The 17,495-nt window shown below is 38.1% G+C and overlaps 1 protein-coding gene across 2 annotated transcripts; it reads right to left on the bottom strand.

The window, feature by feature from the left end:
• Window positions 1-170: 170 nt before the first annotated feature.
• On the bottom strand, window positions 171-13,629 carry LOC141901204 (inositol-pentakisphosphate 2-kinase-like). 2 transcript variants are annotated; one of them, XM_074788314.1, is made up of 14 exons: window positions 13,268-13,629; window positions 12,512-13,092; window positions 11,436-11,519; window positions 10,641-10,739; window positions 9,558-9,624; window positions 6,061-6,176; window positions 4,951-5,049; window positions 4,747-4,805; window positions 4,220-4,292; window positions 3,529-3,641; window positions 2,551-2,844; window positions 1,782-1,857; window positions 1,561-1,634; window positions 171-1,278 (listed from the first exon to the last, which is right to left on the bottom strand). In XM_074788314.1, the coding sequence occupies exons 2-14, from the start codon at window positions 12,587-12,589 to the stop codon at window positions 1,101-1,103; spliced, it is 1,410 nt and encodes a 469-aa protein (XP_074644415.1). In that variant the 5' UTR covers window positions 12,590-13,092; window positions 13,268-13,629; the 3' UTR covers window positions 171-1,100. The 2 variants fall into 2 exon arrangements, with proteins under 2 accessions (XP_074644415.1, XP_074644416.1); XM_074788315.1 differs by having other exon boundaries at window positions 12,512-12,626; window positions 13,523-13,628.
• Window positions 13,630-17,495: the final 3,866 nt, after the last annotated feature.

Here is a 17,495-nt window from a genome sequence, read left to right as displayed (position 1 = left end):
GTGCACATGTTCAGGCGAGGGTTTTTCATCATTTTTGCCTCATGAGGCCATAATCTTGGATATTCTGCCATATGACAAGCAAACCTCAGGATGTTCGAAAGGCTTTATGGGCATCAGAACGACATAGTAAATAAGCGCAAATTCAGTTGCGTTTAGAAGATTTTATTGAATTGAAAATAATGTTAACATTCTTGATTTATAAAATTCTAAGCATTTTACTAAAAACAACATTGTTTCACAATACACTAAACAATATAACATAATCGTGTCGCGCTAATAAAATATATCATCATTTTAACTATTTGATTTTAAAATTTTTAACTATCGTGCAAGACCCAAAAGGGTTATTCGCGTAACATACCGTTAGCTGTTCGAAATCATCTATCTACTATACTATAGATAAAGATAAAATAAAATTTGCAGTCATAGATAGGTATAGCACAAAACCTTCTGAAAATGCTCATATGTCATATGCTCATATCAAAAAGAAAAAATATGTTGGCAAGGAGATGAAATGTCCAAATTGAAAGATATAAAGAGACTACGGTCAACTTTCAGATAGACCCATCCATGCAACGATATTCCATGGTCCCATTTGAATTTGTTTCCCATGTTCATAGCAACTTGTTAAGACCAGTTTAAGCTCATTTTATATAGTTCTAAAGCCAATCCAACTTCGGAACCGTCTAAGCCCATTCTGGTTGCATAACCGATCTAACAACTTAAGACCGGTCTCAGCTCATTTTGGTTCTATATAACCAATCTAACATTTTAAGACCAGTCTTAACTCAGTGTGGTTCTATAGACAATCTAACAACTTAAGACCAGTCTTAGCTCAGTGTGGTTCTATAGACAATCTAACAACTTAAGACTTAAGCTCAGTTTAGTTCTAAATAAATCCAAACAAAAAAATTTGAGGCCAGTTCTATGATTTACGAACACTTTTTGGTCTCGGGTGACATCTGGAACCTGAAAATCTGTGGGGTTTTTTTTTCAAAATCTATTGAAAAATCATACACCTTTTCCCGAACTCTTGCCCCGCATTTGATGGTGCAGTTCTGGATGGATAACCGAAAGTTGACCGAACTTCCTTAAAATAATCACCGATGACTAGAGTCGAGGTTGAAGTTTTTCGTCGAGTTCGTAACGAGTTTTAAATGTCCCGGTATTTTCAACGTCGGTTTGATGTCGAGATCGATAATCGATACTCGCGCCAGGAACGCCGTTCCTTTCGTATCGCGCACTTCAAATACTCCGCTTTCAACATCGGCGGTTTCCCTAAAACAAAACACACGATCAAATTAGAACCGGTCTCGGTGACTGATAGACTGGAGTACTGATGGAGATCATTCATTTATTACGTACGCATAAATTTTGAACTTTTCAACCCCCCCTATTTACGCAAAATCGGCCATTTTTTCATATACATTAACCATTACAGGACGCAATTGCACTGACCCCTCCCTCTACCCTAATGTGTCCGTAATAAATGAATGACCCCATGCCGTAAAAACAATTTAAACGTTGTTTTCTAAAGACGATATGAAACAAAAAACGCACCCGTTGAACTTCGGTCTGACAGCTATCATCACAGAACAGTCCTTCGCGGTAGCGCTAGCTAGATATTCTTTTGCCTTCAACGAGAAATAGCAACATTCAGCGATGAAACTTATGTTCGATAGAGAACCGCATTCATGCAAGCTAGCATGCTGTCGGTTGAAGTTAGATCTAAAGGTCTATTCATTGTTCATTTCGAAGAATTCACGAGTCATTCTTCTTACCTTCCTCACAGCGTACTCATCCGACGTGTTATTCAACCAGTTTTCCGGATACGGTCCATCCAGTTTCCAGTCCTCTCTAGAATGCAGAATTATCGATAGATTATCATATCAAATTCTCACCGGCTACGTATCGTTAAACTATGAGCAACTTCAAACCACGCTGTAAATATGAGATATCTCGTAGTTCCAGGGCACTGCATCACTTTCATATCCAAATTACAGTAGACTCCTCCTGAATCGGTACTGTTTATCTTAGTTAACCATTGATTCAGTGGTTTTGTAAGCAAATCTTCATCTTTTACACTAACTAAACTCTGATTAGAATAACAATACTAAACTCTGTTTAGAATTCGGTAACCGCCTAATTGGGTTAAGAAAATCCAGGTCCCAACTGTGTCGATTTAGGGGTAGTCTATTGTACAACTAACTACAAGCTACTAACTTTCTAATTGCCTATTTCTCCAAATTGAAGGAGTTTCGGGCATTTTGTTCAAATCAAAGGAGTTTTCAAGGAATGAAGAAGCATAGGGACCCTGACTCAAAGATAGCCCTGGGCCTAGTTGGACAGTCATGAATTCCGTAAAGCAGAAGTGGATTTAAATCTTGAGAATAGTCTTGTTGTTAGAATGAGTTGTTAAGAAATTTCCGATACTGGTGACTGATTTGATATTAGATATATCTCGCGAACTATCGAGATATCTCGATTCGGTAAGTGGCATAGCACTGGAACGTTGAGATAACTCGTATAACAATGAACGGAGATACTCACAGGCGCGATCGTTCTTCTCCTTGTTGCGGTTTCTCGATGAGATTTTGATATAACGGGAAAATACCTTCGATATCTAAATCATCGAACATCTGAGCGTGTAGTATATCGGACAGTACGCAGCCGGATGGCAGACGACTCGAGCTGCTGTCACCGACGGCGGGGTCAGTTTTAATCCATTTACTCGCGAGGCACTTCTGTTCTGGTAATACAATTTGCGAGTTTTTTCTCTCTTCCGAGACGGAAACGTCCATTAATAAAGCTTGTATTGTGACGTGGATTAAATCATCCACCGACCTGTGGCGAGAGAAAAACACATGCGGCTTATTCCGGGTGCCTAAATCAGTAATTCTTGAATTGAGGAGTCTGAGGAATTTTCAAAATTTGAGGAGGCGTCTGCATCGCATCCATATCCCAATTACTGTAGACTCCTCCTAAATCAGTATTGTTTGTCTCGGTAAACCATTAATTCAGTCGTTTCATAAACAAATTTTTATCCTATACACTACCTAAACTCAGGTTCTACTTGGTCAAGAAAATATCCTGGTCCCAACTGATTTAGGCGTAGTCTACTGTCCAACTACAAACATTTCTTATTGCCTATTTCTCGAAATTGAAGGCATTTCAAACACCTTTAAAAGCATTTTCAGTTTAGAAGGAGTTTTTAAGGAATCAAGGAGTCGTCGGGACCATCTTTCATGTCCTATTTCGAATGGAGAATTGCGCAATAATGCTCCTAATATGACCGATGTTAAATTAAGGGATTCAAAGCAAACCATTTGAGGAAAATCTAACACAAATGTATCCAACTAAATAAGGTAAAATTCACCGATTTAAGAACTGAGTAAAGAGTCTGCTATATAAGACTCGGACTGAAGTCGTGACTGCAACTGAATCCTCGAAACATGACATGATTAGATCATTCGGAACAAATCCGAACCATTTTTACAGGTCATACAGTTTCGATCAATTTTAACTTACCAAATTAAGCCATTTGCGTCGTCCGAACTAGAGACGCATTCATTCCAATAATATCGTTTCAATATATCGGCCAAATCACCAAAATCTTCCTGAGAAAATATCACTTTCTCCGACTGAAATGAGAAATTGATTGTATGGATGTTGATTTCGGATAACTTAAGGCCAGTTTCACAGTTGTGACTGGTTTTTATCTATTGAGTTGTATCCTTGCAAATTAACAAATATCACAATCGAAGATCAAACAAAAAAAAAACTCAGAACTGGGTCCTGATAGCTGTAGGTCTGAAAACTTACTAGTCAGTAACCTGACTGTGGTTTAGTTTCACGATTGGATATTTTCACAAACCACAAGCCCATCCGATTATAAAAAGCTTACCACCAACGATAAGGTAACTAACTAAAAACTTACCTGACCCTTCGTATGAAAAAATTATTTATGAATACGTTTAAATCATGAAGTGATTATCAGCTTTCTTAAAGATTAGGGTATCCAAAATTCACTGATATCCTTGACCAAAATTTCCCTGACTAAGGTTTAAGACATTCTCATTGATGGCCTTTTCTACACAAGAGGTTCCTTGTGCCACTTTAGTCGTCAGCAAGAACAACAAGACACCACAATTCTGATTCATAATCCGAAATACCCCGATTTCACTTATCTGTACGAGCCACAGATCATAGTAACACTCACCCAAAATAAGCGTAGATTATTTTGCGGGCATTTAACGAGTTCCCTCATGGCCGACGTCATCCTGGAGACATCTCTGAAAACGATCAACAGTGCAAGATCAGTTAATGGTATATCATACGATAGATAAGAGTGGAAAATCTGATCACTTTGATGATCTTATGCCGAGAATTGGTTGACGTGTCTAATTCATCAGTTTGGAATAAAATCCAAAATCAAAGAAAAACTGTAGGAGGATTTTGACGTTTCAACTGAAATGCTATGAGCCATATTCAAGAATGTAAAAATGATAAACAAATCGGAAGAATTTGATACTGATAAAGTATTGAATGTCTGAGGGGTGCATGGTCCAGCCTGAAAGAATAAAATGACAGTTCTTAAAAATAGCTCATAGCATTCGGGATGAAACGTCAAAATCCTCACGCAGTTTTTCTTCGATAGTTGATTCTGTTCTTCAAAACGTTGATCACGGGGTCTGACCATGGATTGTGCATGTACTGTACGAAGTGCGGCTGAAATATCAAACTTACCCGGAGAACAGATCAATCGGGCAATAGTTACTTATCGTTTTCCAACGACGTTTCTTCACCTGAAAAAACGGAACGAAGATTTTGTTCGCAGAATCGAGTAAAATAGAAATAAGAAATGGTAAGATTTCAGCATATTTCAACGACTCCATTTTAGAGAAAATCGGTTAGAAAAAGATGAAAATTAATAATCGTAGCGACGAGTACCTTATCCCGCTGTTCAATTTGAAATTTACAAATCTGTCTTCGTATTTGATGTTCGTCACGGATGTGGGCTGATTTCAGAGGCAGAAATCCGGTTTTTGGCTGAAAATAAATTGAATTTAAGATGCGTAATCCAAAAAAGAATCATAAAAGATTAGTAAGTAAGAACAGTTTTAGTTCATATGCTGTAGATAGGCTGAGCTCTTTCTAGAACCAAATATTCATATAATTTTTTGAATGATTGCGTTTTGAGTTTTTGATTCAGTTTTCGCAACAGTTTTGCATATGTTCAAACATGAATAATAATTGATAAGAAATTAAATCAATTCAAGACAACAATTCTGAGAAACTTAAACCTGGCTAAAATGGGTTTATTTCAGAGTTTTGTAAAAGAGGTCCACATCTTATATTCAAAATATTCTTGTCAATGTTATTTTTTTACAGAGTTTAATGATAATCAATTCAAGGCCATTTTCCATCAAGGTCCCTACAGATCGGCCAACAAGTTTTTAGGGTGAAAATTTTATATTTCAAGGAAACTTCTGCATCACTTTTATATCCTAGTCACAGTAGACTCCTCCCATGAATCGGTACTGTTAATCTAGGTAAACTGTTAATTCAGTGGTTTATTAAGCAAATTTATCCTTGAAACTACTTAAACTTGGTTTCTAATTTGAAAACCACCTACTAGGTTTTAAAAAAATCCTAGTTTTCTGTACCACTACAAACTAGACAGAAAAATCATAATCGCCTATTTCTCAAGAGCGATTGAATTCTAAATGAGTTTCAGGTATTTTGCTCAAATCAAAGGAGTTTCCGTTTAGACTAGAGCAATGAAGGAGTTGTAGATAAATAGGCTAAACAAAAATGATACCTTGTTTCTCCGCAGCGGCCGGGTCATTTTTGTAAAAAATGATAAAATTTGTAAACAGTTCATTTCTATAGCGGCCGGGTGAGTTATGGTAAAATTGATCACGATTTAAAAAAAAGTAATGTATAGGGTAGATAGGCGGCCGGCCGGGTCAACATTTAAGCTCAGCAGAGCGGAGAAACAAGGTATCAATTTTTTTTAGCCATAATCGATAAACATGCGGTTCAGCCTGTGTTCGATACCTTGATTTCAATGGCGATTGTAGGACACGATCTGATCGCGCTCGGAACGTCTGTTGCGTCTTCTAAACAGAACGCGTAATTACACTGAGGATCGACTTCGGTGTTCATTCGATAATCTATAACAGAAACAATGGATGAAAATCTAAAAAAAATTTCCAACCGATGACACTAGGGGACTGGGGACGCGATGCCCACTCGGGGAAATGCTCGACAATCTGACAATTTCAATATTCAACGCCCCCTGGTGAATTGATAGAGTAGTCAATGAACTCATCACATATGCAGAGCTTGTCATGAGATTGAAATTTTCAAAATTGATCTTCGTTACAAGATATGCATAGGTACCAACCAGTACATGCACACATGGAAATACATTACTATTCCACAATTCAACGCCCCCTGGTGAACAAATACCAAAAACATGTCATGAGCTACAAATCTAACAATTGATTGCGGTTACAAAATACGCAATACGGTACAAATATGAATAAAAAAATTGCATATAAATCGATATTCAACTTCCGGGCAATTCAATGTTTTCAATTGTCAAATATCAAGACTGAGTAAAAACCTTTTGACATATTTTTCAAAAGATTTTTCCACATCTACCATGACACAAAGATGGCCAGTGTCCCGAGGGAGTATGTGGCCATAGTAATTCAAACGTTTTCTTATATTTGCCGGGAGGATGATGTTGCTCCTCCACTCATCCGATAAGTTTATACATCTTTTAAATGTTCAACTGTAGGCAATTGCGTTCCTCTGTGGACTGATCTTCCAATCCATATTTAACAACAGAGTGGAGTTGTTAACATTTTCGAGTCCTAAATATAGATTCACATCTTTAGTAGAAATTTCTATTAGCTCTCCTTCTAGAACTTCTAGACTCTTATGAATCCAATTTATGAGAAATCTCCAGCAAAAATCATTTCATACCAGTATTTACGGTTTTAACTGTAAATACTATACACAAAACAGGGGCGGATCTAACCTAGGTTTTTGAGTACCGCTCAGCTGTGGAAGGGCACCTATGCCATAGAAAATTTTGAATTTTAGGGCTTCGAGATGCAATCTGAGTCCATTTGGGGCATCAAGTCCTTCTCTGCATCCACAAAATATGACACTTTGACATGTCAAAGAAAAATCATTCATTAAAAATTTGGAAGTTCACCCATTTTTGATTATTCCAATTGGAAATTTTGAATTACTTCTACCACAACTTGTAAAATAGAAGGGCACTTCTATAAACGTGAGTACTGCTCCAAGCGGTAGTAGTGGTAGGTTGGATCTGCCCATGCAAAAGACCAATATCCCAATTGCTTACAGTGTTTTTATTGTATTTTAATGACTACACAGTTACAAGACTAAATTTTATTTTTCAAAAGCTGTTTAGCGACATTGGTTGCAAAATGTATTGCGTACGATATGTCTAAACTTGACACTCGACAGACAGTACAGGAAGAAATTTACGCAAGAATCGACTTGCGATAAAAAGGTTTTTAAAACGCTCAAATACATACGAATGCCCATCAGATTCAGTATTCGGTCGACCATCATCGGACTTTCGCAAACAAGATAGACGATAACCGAGGACAGGGCTAACGTCGTAGCCTGTATGTCACCAGCGCCGACCGACGACGACTGGGAAATCTTTTTACGTCGCGATGTCGCTCCGATTACGATTCTGATCAACGCGATATTCGTAATCGAGAGTAACACGAACGGCATCGCTACGACGAATACGATGTTCGACAGACGACCGGCCAACTTTCCATCGGGATGAACGTCCTGCATTAGCATCATACGATTAAACGACGGACAATCGTTGAATACAGCTTTCAAAGTGTTAAACCGCCAACGATAGACGTGTGTCAAAAAACAGAATATAAACAGACCCACGACAGAGAACGTACATCTTTTTTGAGTAATGAAAACTCGGGATTTCAGCGGGAACGACAGTTGCAACCAACGCTCGATACTGATCATAGCTATCAGCCAGTTTCGATACATCTTAACGATCAAATTGAAAACCGTCACGTAATATCTCGGATAGGGGGCTAGAAAATGTACGCGCAAATGGTGATAGTCTACGAAGCCGAATTCCCAAAGTCCGATAAAATCGGTGAGGTTGTAAAAGCAAAAGCTGAGGATGAGAAATAAGGAATCGACGACAGCGAGTATGCTGAGCAGGTAGTATGTAGCGACCATACTCGAGTACATGCGTCTCAAGATAATGAAACTCAAACAGTTGCAGACCAAACCAGTCGCGCAAACAACCGTACCTGCAATCGCTCGGATATTCAATCGGTGCTCAGCAGCTTGCCAGTAGCGTTCACTGAAACACTCGTGAATTGTGTTAGATTGATTATTGTCAGGCATTCTAAAAACCGTCAATTTGGTCTCGTTTAATTTCTGTAGAATTTATTTCGGTACATTTTCTATAGGCTACGCAAGTCATAATCAAATCTGAATAGAGCTAGCGCGTGAAAATCTTTATTCTGATTTCACTTTGAAAAGGATTGTAGAAATGTATTCAGTGCCGACATTAATGAATTAAAAAATCCCTCAAGTCATTAGAGTGAGGAACACCATGAAAATTAGATTCTTGTTCATGTAACACACACTTTTAGAATAGATGCATTAGACTCTATAGGATATTTTGACAATCACCTGAAAATGAATGTACAAATTTTATTTTTCATCGTATCAATAACATGGACGATACACGATATGGCATGTATGCATTTTCAAATTATGACGCAATGGACCCAGCAAGCCGGGATCGATGAATGCGGATGAAAGGCAGGTTTCATAGTAGTAAAGCTGAAGCAAAAGTAAGCACTTTCTGAGCACTTTTTGATAGTAAAAGTAAGCACTTTTGTAAGGTAAAAAATACACTATTCTTACGATTTAAAAAGAGCGATATCAATGAACCTTGGAAATGGGACGAAAAGATATAGATAATAACAAATACAGCCAGGGGCAGATCCAAGGGGGGCCAAAGCATCCAGGTCCCCTTTTTCGTCAAGACAACATTTTCACAACCTGGCTTAACAAAGTTACAAATACAGTGACAAATAAATGCCGGTGATTTTGTTCTAGAACCACTCAGGATATTCAGAAAATTATCGATCTTTTCAGAAACCCCTGTAAGAGAAGCTATGTGGACGATCGACCAGCGAAAAGTGAATGCAAAGCCTGCTCAAAGTCCCAAGTAGGCTAAAAACTGGTTCGAATAATTTGATTTTGAGAATTAGATTTCGACATTTCTAAAATATCGAGACACCATAACTGGTGGTATGGACAAGTTTCAGCCAGAACTGAGGAGTTTACTTAATTGTTAAGTTATTCAATCCTATGACAATAACGCCCCTGGCAGATAACTGCCCAACAATCTTCAATCAATGCCTGGTCATGATTGTAGATGAGTTCATTGACATTTGCCAAATCAACCTGGCTCGAGTTAAAACTGGTTGAAAAAGCCTTCCATTTCGTACCTGGTCTTACGTCATGGACCGTTTTATTGACTAAGTTTATGAAATCCTCTTCTACCCTGATTACTTTCTGAAAGTAAAAATCAGCATTTCATGGCAGATTCCAGACACACGAACTCGGTGTAAAAGAGCCGTTAATCGACACTTCTTACAGTCAAAAGTCAGTACACAGGGAGGCCACTTTCCACCAATTTACAAATCTCCTGGTTTTTCTATGTGATAGCACAAAATTCCCCAGAGTGAATCAGAGAAATTTCTAGGTTTAAAATTTTACGATTCATTCATTTTTTTTAGCAATTCACGTATTGATAAAGAAACACTTGGTCAATAACATTATATGAATTGCCTGAGTTTTCGGTAAAACTTGTCAAATCCCTTGAGTTTTCCCTGATTTCCCTCAGTTTTCCAGTGTTTCCAGGTAAGTGCCTCCCCGGCATTTTCTATATCAATGATAAGCTTAGCTTGTTGGAAACTAGTGTATTTCATATAGAAATGTCGATTTATTGTATATCTTAAGCTATTTGTATTATGTATTATGTATTCAACGCTCTGTAGTGAGATCGTACTGTATTCGAAGCGTATTAAATCCTGCAATTGTTATTTGTTAAGCGAACTTAAACATTTTTCGCGTTTATGACCAGCACTGTGTTTAAACCTGTGAATTCTTGACTAGGCGTCAGTCTGGTTCTATATACCCCTTGTACGGCACAGTTATTGTAAGTATTTATATCAATTTAGATTTGCTGAATTTCAAACTAAAGTTTGGCCTTTTTTTGAACGTTGTTGTCTAAATGTTGTATTTTTGTACCTTTGTAGCAAACTCACTCACGGAGCGTGCTAATCCGTCGTTAGACTTAGATTTTAGCGAGTTACCAATGGAACATACTTTAGGAATTAAGTGGAATGCTCTGGGCCCAGTTTCACAAAAAGATTTAAATCGATTCAATATCTTCGTTAATTCAGTTTACTTAAAATTGATTTAGGCCTTAATCCCTTTTGTGAAACTGGGCACAGCCGAGCACCCCGTCTGAAAATCCGGACGGATTGTAGGGCCTACCAACTGTTACAACACTAGAGCGAACTTACCGGCATTCGTATGTATCGTTTATCAATCAATGGCATCATTACGTTTCTAATGTAATCGACGCATTTCACCATTTCATCGAAACCGTTTTGAATTCCATCCTGAAAAAAGAAAAACCAATGCTCAACACTTTCACTTGCGTCTACACCGCACTGCAGTGTATGAATCGATGATGGACCGCATTTGAGTCGAAAAAGGAAAACATAATGCTTCAAATGCTTCCTCATTTGAAAACGATATCATTGTCGTGAGGAAATTAGGATCCAGCTTCCACAGATTTTAGTCAAAAGTATTTAAAACTTAAACTCAGAGTCAAATAAGATTCAGGTGTTCATCCGGAATATAAAATCAATCATTCATTTAAATAGTTACTGTTCATTAATGAGGCAATTATAGTTAATCGATGTTCTGATATCATTAACCCTTTCAGTGCATCTACACTGCACTGCGGTGTATAAATCGGTGATGGATTTTGCTAGTACACTGCACCGCGGTGTATTTGATGTAATTAGTTTTTATCTCTTGAAAGAATGGCAGCACCTTTTAAACATAGTGAAATATCAGTAACTAATGATACACCGCGCCACGGTGTAGACACTATAGTGGTTTTCCCGTTATTCAACAAACTAGGGAGGAATTTTTCAAAATTATCAAATTATCTCCAGCGCAAAAGAGCATCAATTAGTCGGCACTGAAAGGGTTAATTGATTATCAATTGATCTTTCGATTGCGGCAATTGATATCAACTGATTAGCCTAATTGCTAAAGCCACATTCAATTAAGTTTTATGATTTCACCTTGTTAGTTTCGGTGTTGACAGTTCGTTTAAGGAACCGGTAAACGAATCTCTGGTGAGTTTTTTCGCTTATTTTTCTCGATTCCTGAAACAAAATAAATTGAAGATTGAGTCGGATTTTCCGGGAGCAGCAACTTTAAATTCAATATATATAATTGTTGAAATTATTAAGCTTAAAACCAAACAAATGGATTATTATTAAGCTATTATCATTCGTATTATCATTATTATTGCCTTTTTCTAAACTGATTGATAATTAGGAATATATTTCAAATTCTAGACATTTTGAGTTAGGCCAAGCCTGATTTTCTGCTATTCTCTTTTTAAATATTATAACAAATAATAATATTTATTATTGCTAAATATTTGAATCAATTTGCAATATAGGCCATTCATGCATAATCCTGACAGACAGGCCTTTATTTCAAATGCTTGATCCAATTCTATAACTAATGTTATGAATGAAAAATATAATTAAACTTGTTGAAATCATATCTTATTTCTCAAAATTTCACAATTTTTCTGGATATTACCATGGAGACAAATAATAATAACAATCTACATGATAATAGATTTTCTTAGATAAACTTAGGGCAAACATAAAAATATGATAACTAGTTATTCTATCACCTTCAAACATCATCACTTTTGACCTAGCCTAACATTGATATTTAATTATTTTACCATTTTTCAGCTGTTTTCCATGGAAAACATAGCAAAATTGTGGGTCTTTCAACTTTATCTCAAAGTGCTACAAGTGTAATGCTCTTTAAAATCTAAATCTATCTCTCATAGTTCAGGAGATATTGAAGTTTGTTAATATGAAACATTGCCTTCATAAATCCCAGTTTTTGTGTGAAACATGACACATTGCTCAAATTTTCAAACTTTAATTTGCATTATCTCAAAAACCACAGAACATAATACAAAAATTTTAAAATCATTTTGTTATTTGAACCCTTCCAATTCCAACAAGCTTTTAGTAAGATTGGAGCAATTTTTTCATGGATATAGCCATTATAGGCTAAAGTGTGGCTATCTGGAAGAATAATAGATTAATTAGCAGCCTTTTTTCACCTGTTTAACCGACACGACGAGACCTTTTCCACCTTCGGCTCGATAACAGATCTCACCACACCACAAACTATCGTCCATTCTTCGTCAAACCATACGACTCCCGGCTCTAGCTAGAGTAATGAGTTTAAAACACATAAAATCGTCAGAAAATACCAGCGCACAGAAACCAGGAAGCAGTCGTTCCCTCGCACTATCCGAGAGTGGAATAACTCCCTGCAGACCTGGTGTCAGGGTGTCGGGTCAAAACGTCCTCATGCCAAAATATCCTCGCATACCGGTCCTCACTTTCGTCAGTCAAAACATCCTCACTCAAGCCGGAATAACTTTATCACACAATAAATTCTGTCAATGCATATAGTTATTATTACTTTTAAATCCGAGTTATAAGCTAAATAATACCTTTAATGTAAAGATGGCGTATATGAGGCATGAGGCAGTCGATCAATATTTACGAAAACAGAAAATAAAAGTATTTAAAACATAAGACAAACATTATTTACAACATACTAATTACACACTTTCGGAGGAGGGGTCTAAATACATCTAAAAAGGTTCAGATTGGTAAAAGTGCAGATTTGCACCTCTCGTCATTGACGCAATCTACTGAATGACAGAATCCAGGCTAAAATCTTTCTAGTGAAGATCTAAAATTAACCAATGGCAATGTACTGAATTGCTGATGACATTTTGAATCTGAAACAATGATATTTAATGTAATTGATTGAACCGTTTACACGGAGAGGTGCGGATCTGCACTTTTACCGGTCAGATTTTTTAAAACATCAAGGTTCCTAAGGGTGACTATCGTGAGGTGCTGCCCTCTCCCCACTACTGTTGATTGAGCTGTTGAGTGTGGAGAGGACATAGGCCCCTAATACAGACAAGGACGTTTTGACCGCTTGCGCTGGAGTGGAGGACGTTTTGACTGGAGGAGTTTTGACCGTAATTCGGTGTCAGTCGGCAGCCTTGCAAGCTTTAAAATATCTTTTTAAATTTCTCCCTGATACTTATATTTATTCCTCTGCGCACAACCGAAAACTGTAATATTCATCAACATGTTGATGCTGGCAGTAAACGGAAGAAGAAATAATGTAGAATTTTACTTTTTTCAACAAACTTGTTTATTTAAGCTGTAATAAATATATAAGTCGTACTAAGTATCGCATGAAAAAGTTACCGAAACGCCCGTTGATCGGGCGGACCACCTGGCACCGTATTCAACCGTCATAATCAAGGGATTCGAACTCTAAAACCGTTCCCCCGTTGGTGGAAGCGTGTTCGGGAGCGATACCGGACCCCTGGCAAGCGAGGATGCTCTGGCTCAAAACCTATGCAATAACTAACACTTCAGTCTCTCCCCGGCGGTATCCAGTATGAACATAAAAAACACTCTTTTGAAATCAGTTTTAAGCTGCGGGCTGTCATATACACAACCAGTCAAAATTCTGTCCGGTCGAGGCGAACCCGGCGGCCGGGCCCGCTGGTATTTAGGCAAAGAAACTTCTACACCTTTCGACTGGGAACCATTGGTGATGAAACGACTGTTTAGATGTGTATCATACGACAAAGAAAAAAAAACGACGGCAACAACGGTAAAAATTCCAACGGAGCATATTTATTAGTAGACAAGGTCTCTTGACTGAAAATACAAAATAGGCCTGGAGACTGGGGAGTTCATGACACGTATAGCATAGAATGAAATTTAGACTTTTTTCTCTCGCCCAGACTTCAATAGGCTGCACCTCATCTATACCTCGGGCAGATTTCAACAACACCTGTAGCTAATGTCCGGACACCACGCAATCAAGTCGTCGGCAGCTGATACCTGTGTTTTTTTATTGTCTCAAAGCGCGTTCAGATCTTTGTATGATAAACCTATACGCAACACCTTTGTGTAGTCAGTCTATGAACTGCGCAAATGTCCGACGAATACAGCAGGAAAAGAAAATCACTCTGGTAATTAAACTACAAGCATCATCCTCATAGTGTAAGTTGAAATTCTGGGGGCATCGCTATTCATACATCGATTTCTGGGTGAGACTTTTCAAAACTCAAATATTGATAATATTTCTATATTTGGTAGAAATAGCCATACTTTAAAAAAAAACTTGGAGAATAGATTATATGATTAAAGCCCAGCCTATACCCTGCAAATTCAAAAACACAGTTTATTATTCAAAATATCAAAATAAAAAACAGAGAACACTCTAGTTATCCCCGCATTTATCTAGTCTATTCTGCCCCAGTATTCTGGAATATGTTTCCTAGTCCAATCAAATACTTCAATCGATGTTTTAAGTCTAAGCTCAAAACACATTTTTTCGTCAACGGTTTAAACCAGCTTCCTCTGTTCCCTTTCTATATATGCTGTAAAGCCTATATTTCATACGAATTTTAGGCTGAATTATCATCATTATTATAATTATGTCCCAACTATTATCATAATCATTATCACCTTGTCCGAAAACGAAAATCAAATTGATAAATGCATCATTTTGTTAACACAGGAAAAATATGAACGCGGAATCGCTGTTAAAAAGAGACTCTCGCCATCAGACACCAGTTCATGTTCGTGTGATGTCGAATAAACGTTATTGTGCCGTGATCCTGATTCTAATCGCTGCCCTATTAATTATATCGTATTACCTATGCAAAAATGTACCCGGGGAAACGGACGATGGACCGGACCTCGAGCCGTTCGAATTGCCGCCGCAGCCTCCGAAGCCGCTTTCGTCGCCTAGCGAATCTATTCCATCCGGAGAAATCGATAAAAGCGCCTCGTGGTCCGACAACTTTCAATACTCGTCGCAATTCGTGATCGAAAATCCGCCCGGTTTCGCCCAATCGGATGATGACGCTGAACTGCTGAATCTAGCGAGCACAGATCGAGATACGATCGGTAAATCGCTCGATCGTCCGGAACCTCAAGTCGCGGATGAACCTCTGACTCGAGAACCGACGGCATCGGAGAATCTAGGAACCCCGGTCGAGCTGGGAGACGTGACACCGCAGAAACAACCTCTTGGAAAACCACCCACAGATTGGGAGGTCAAGGGAAAATCTTGGACAACTCAAAATAGTTTCGGAGGACCATTAATCCCTCCAAATCTACCCGTCACTACCGGTGCCCATGGAGTCGAGGGGAAGAGTAACTCGTGGGCTTATCAATATTCATTCGATTTTGGAGGCCCGTTGACGCCTCGTCCAAGAAATCCCGAATCGGAAAATTCGGGCAGGGACTCTCATCATCAACACGAAATTTTACAAATCCCAAAGCCACCCGCGATGCCGACTAGATCGGGGCTAGGGGGAAATCAACCTAGAGGCAATGAGTGGGAGAGATACTACCGCGACGCCGCGGCGCAATATCAACAGCGTTCGATCAACGCAATGATCGAACAAATTCGAAATCAGATCGTCGAAGGCATGCCTCCGTATCAACTACCCGGATTCATACCACCGGTTCCTCCGCAGCCCCCGTTCGTCGCCGACGACTGGAAGAAACCCGGCGGTGGTGATGGTGGTGGCGATGATCGTCGAACCAAACCGAATCGTCCCGTAATCGGTGATATCGGTTCGTTCGTTGAATCGGAGACGAAGAAAATTGTTGATTCGATATCGGAGGATTTATCAATGGATTAGAACAACGCTAATTGTCTAGTGTTTGAAACAAATGAATAGACCTTTTCAAGGCTCCAGATACAATTCTGCGGTTAGAAATAAAATATAGCGTAATAAGTAAATAATCCAACTGTTTTGCACTTGCCACTGATTGGTTAGTGATTAATTTTCAATTTCAGAATATTCTTGTATTGCTTCTAATTCACGAACAGAGAATTTAGCTCGAGGAATCGAACCTAAATTTTTAGCCGAGGATGGGATTTACAACAGAAAGTCGTGCAATCGTAATGCTGGGGTGTACAAATGTATGCGACGAAAAGAACTAACTCGAATTACATCCTATACTGTAATACAGTACATTTATATATAGCAGATATTGCTTCAAACTTAACTGAAACTCTGAAATACTGATTCAATTAGGTTTACTACACAGAAGAGAGAGTGTTGGCAGACGTTCAGATATTTACGCCATGCAATATTGTGTAAAATTGCTGATTTCATGAAGAACGACGTTTTTCTAGTTGATACAATGGCTAATGAGTATAGCATAGTTTAGTGCGATTCAGAAAATGGAGACAAGGAGATTATGAGTCTAAATTAAATTGATGCCCGATTCACTGAAGGTTTCACTGAAAGAATTTATTCAAAATTTAGCGGCATAGAATAATCAGTGAAATTGCGGCTTACAGTTTATGAGATGTTTGATAACAACATTACTAGCACAACTACTTACCACATTGACAACGCTTAAACTAAACAAGTGTCAGAAATATCAAACCTTACCTATCAGATGGATCAACAAATACGGTGTATTTATGTATTTAGGCTGGTATCTACCGGCGTCTGTGCTGGGTATGATATTAAACGCATTCACGTTAATGGTTCTGAAACAGCTTAAATCCGATATTTATTTTCTCGTCAAAATTTTCGCTATAAACGATATTTTATTTATGATCGCTACATTCATTCTGTATCCGCTGAGAACTGCGTACGTTTACGCCGTTTTGGGCGACATTGTGTTTCGCTGGAACGAATGGAATTTTGGTTGGATTTTTATCTCACTTTGCCGTTTTTCTACATGTTTCAGATGACGAGTAACTGGTGCACTGTACTGCTCAGTCTAGAGCGGTTAATCGTCGTATTGTTCGTAATCAAATCTCGTAGATTTCCGAAGAAGATAATATCACTATGGGCGATGGTGTTTATTTCGATGTTAAGTTTTTGTGGTGATTTTATTCAATTCATACCCGAACATCGTCTTGGATTTTTGAATTGTCCTGCTCATTGGCCATATGTAACGATAGGTGTTAGCTTTTATCACTACCCAAAGTGGTTTAACCAATATGGATGGCGTTTCGATATT

Source organism: Tubulanus polymorphus, chromosome 3 (assembly GCF_964204645.1).
Source record: "Tubulanus polymorphus chromosome 3, tnTubPoly1.2, whole genome shotgun sequence".
NCBI classification, from domain to species: domain Eukaryota; kingdom Metazoa; phylum Nemertea; class Palaeonemertea; order Tubulaniformes; family Tubulanidae; genus Tubulanus; species Tubulanus polymorphus.
The sequence above is the reverse complement of the archived record's forward strand: the minus strand, read 5'-3'. Positions and strand labels throughout refer to the sequence as shown.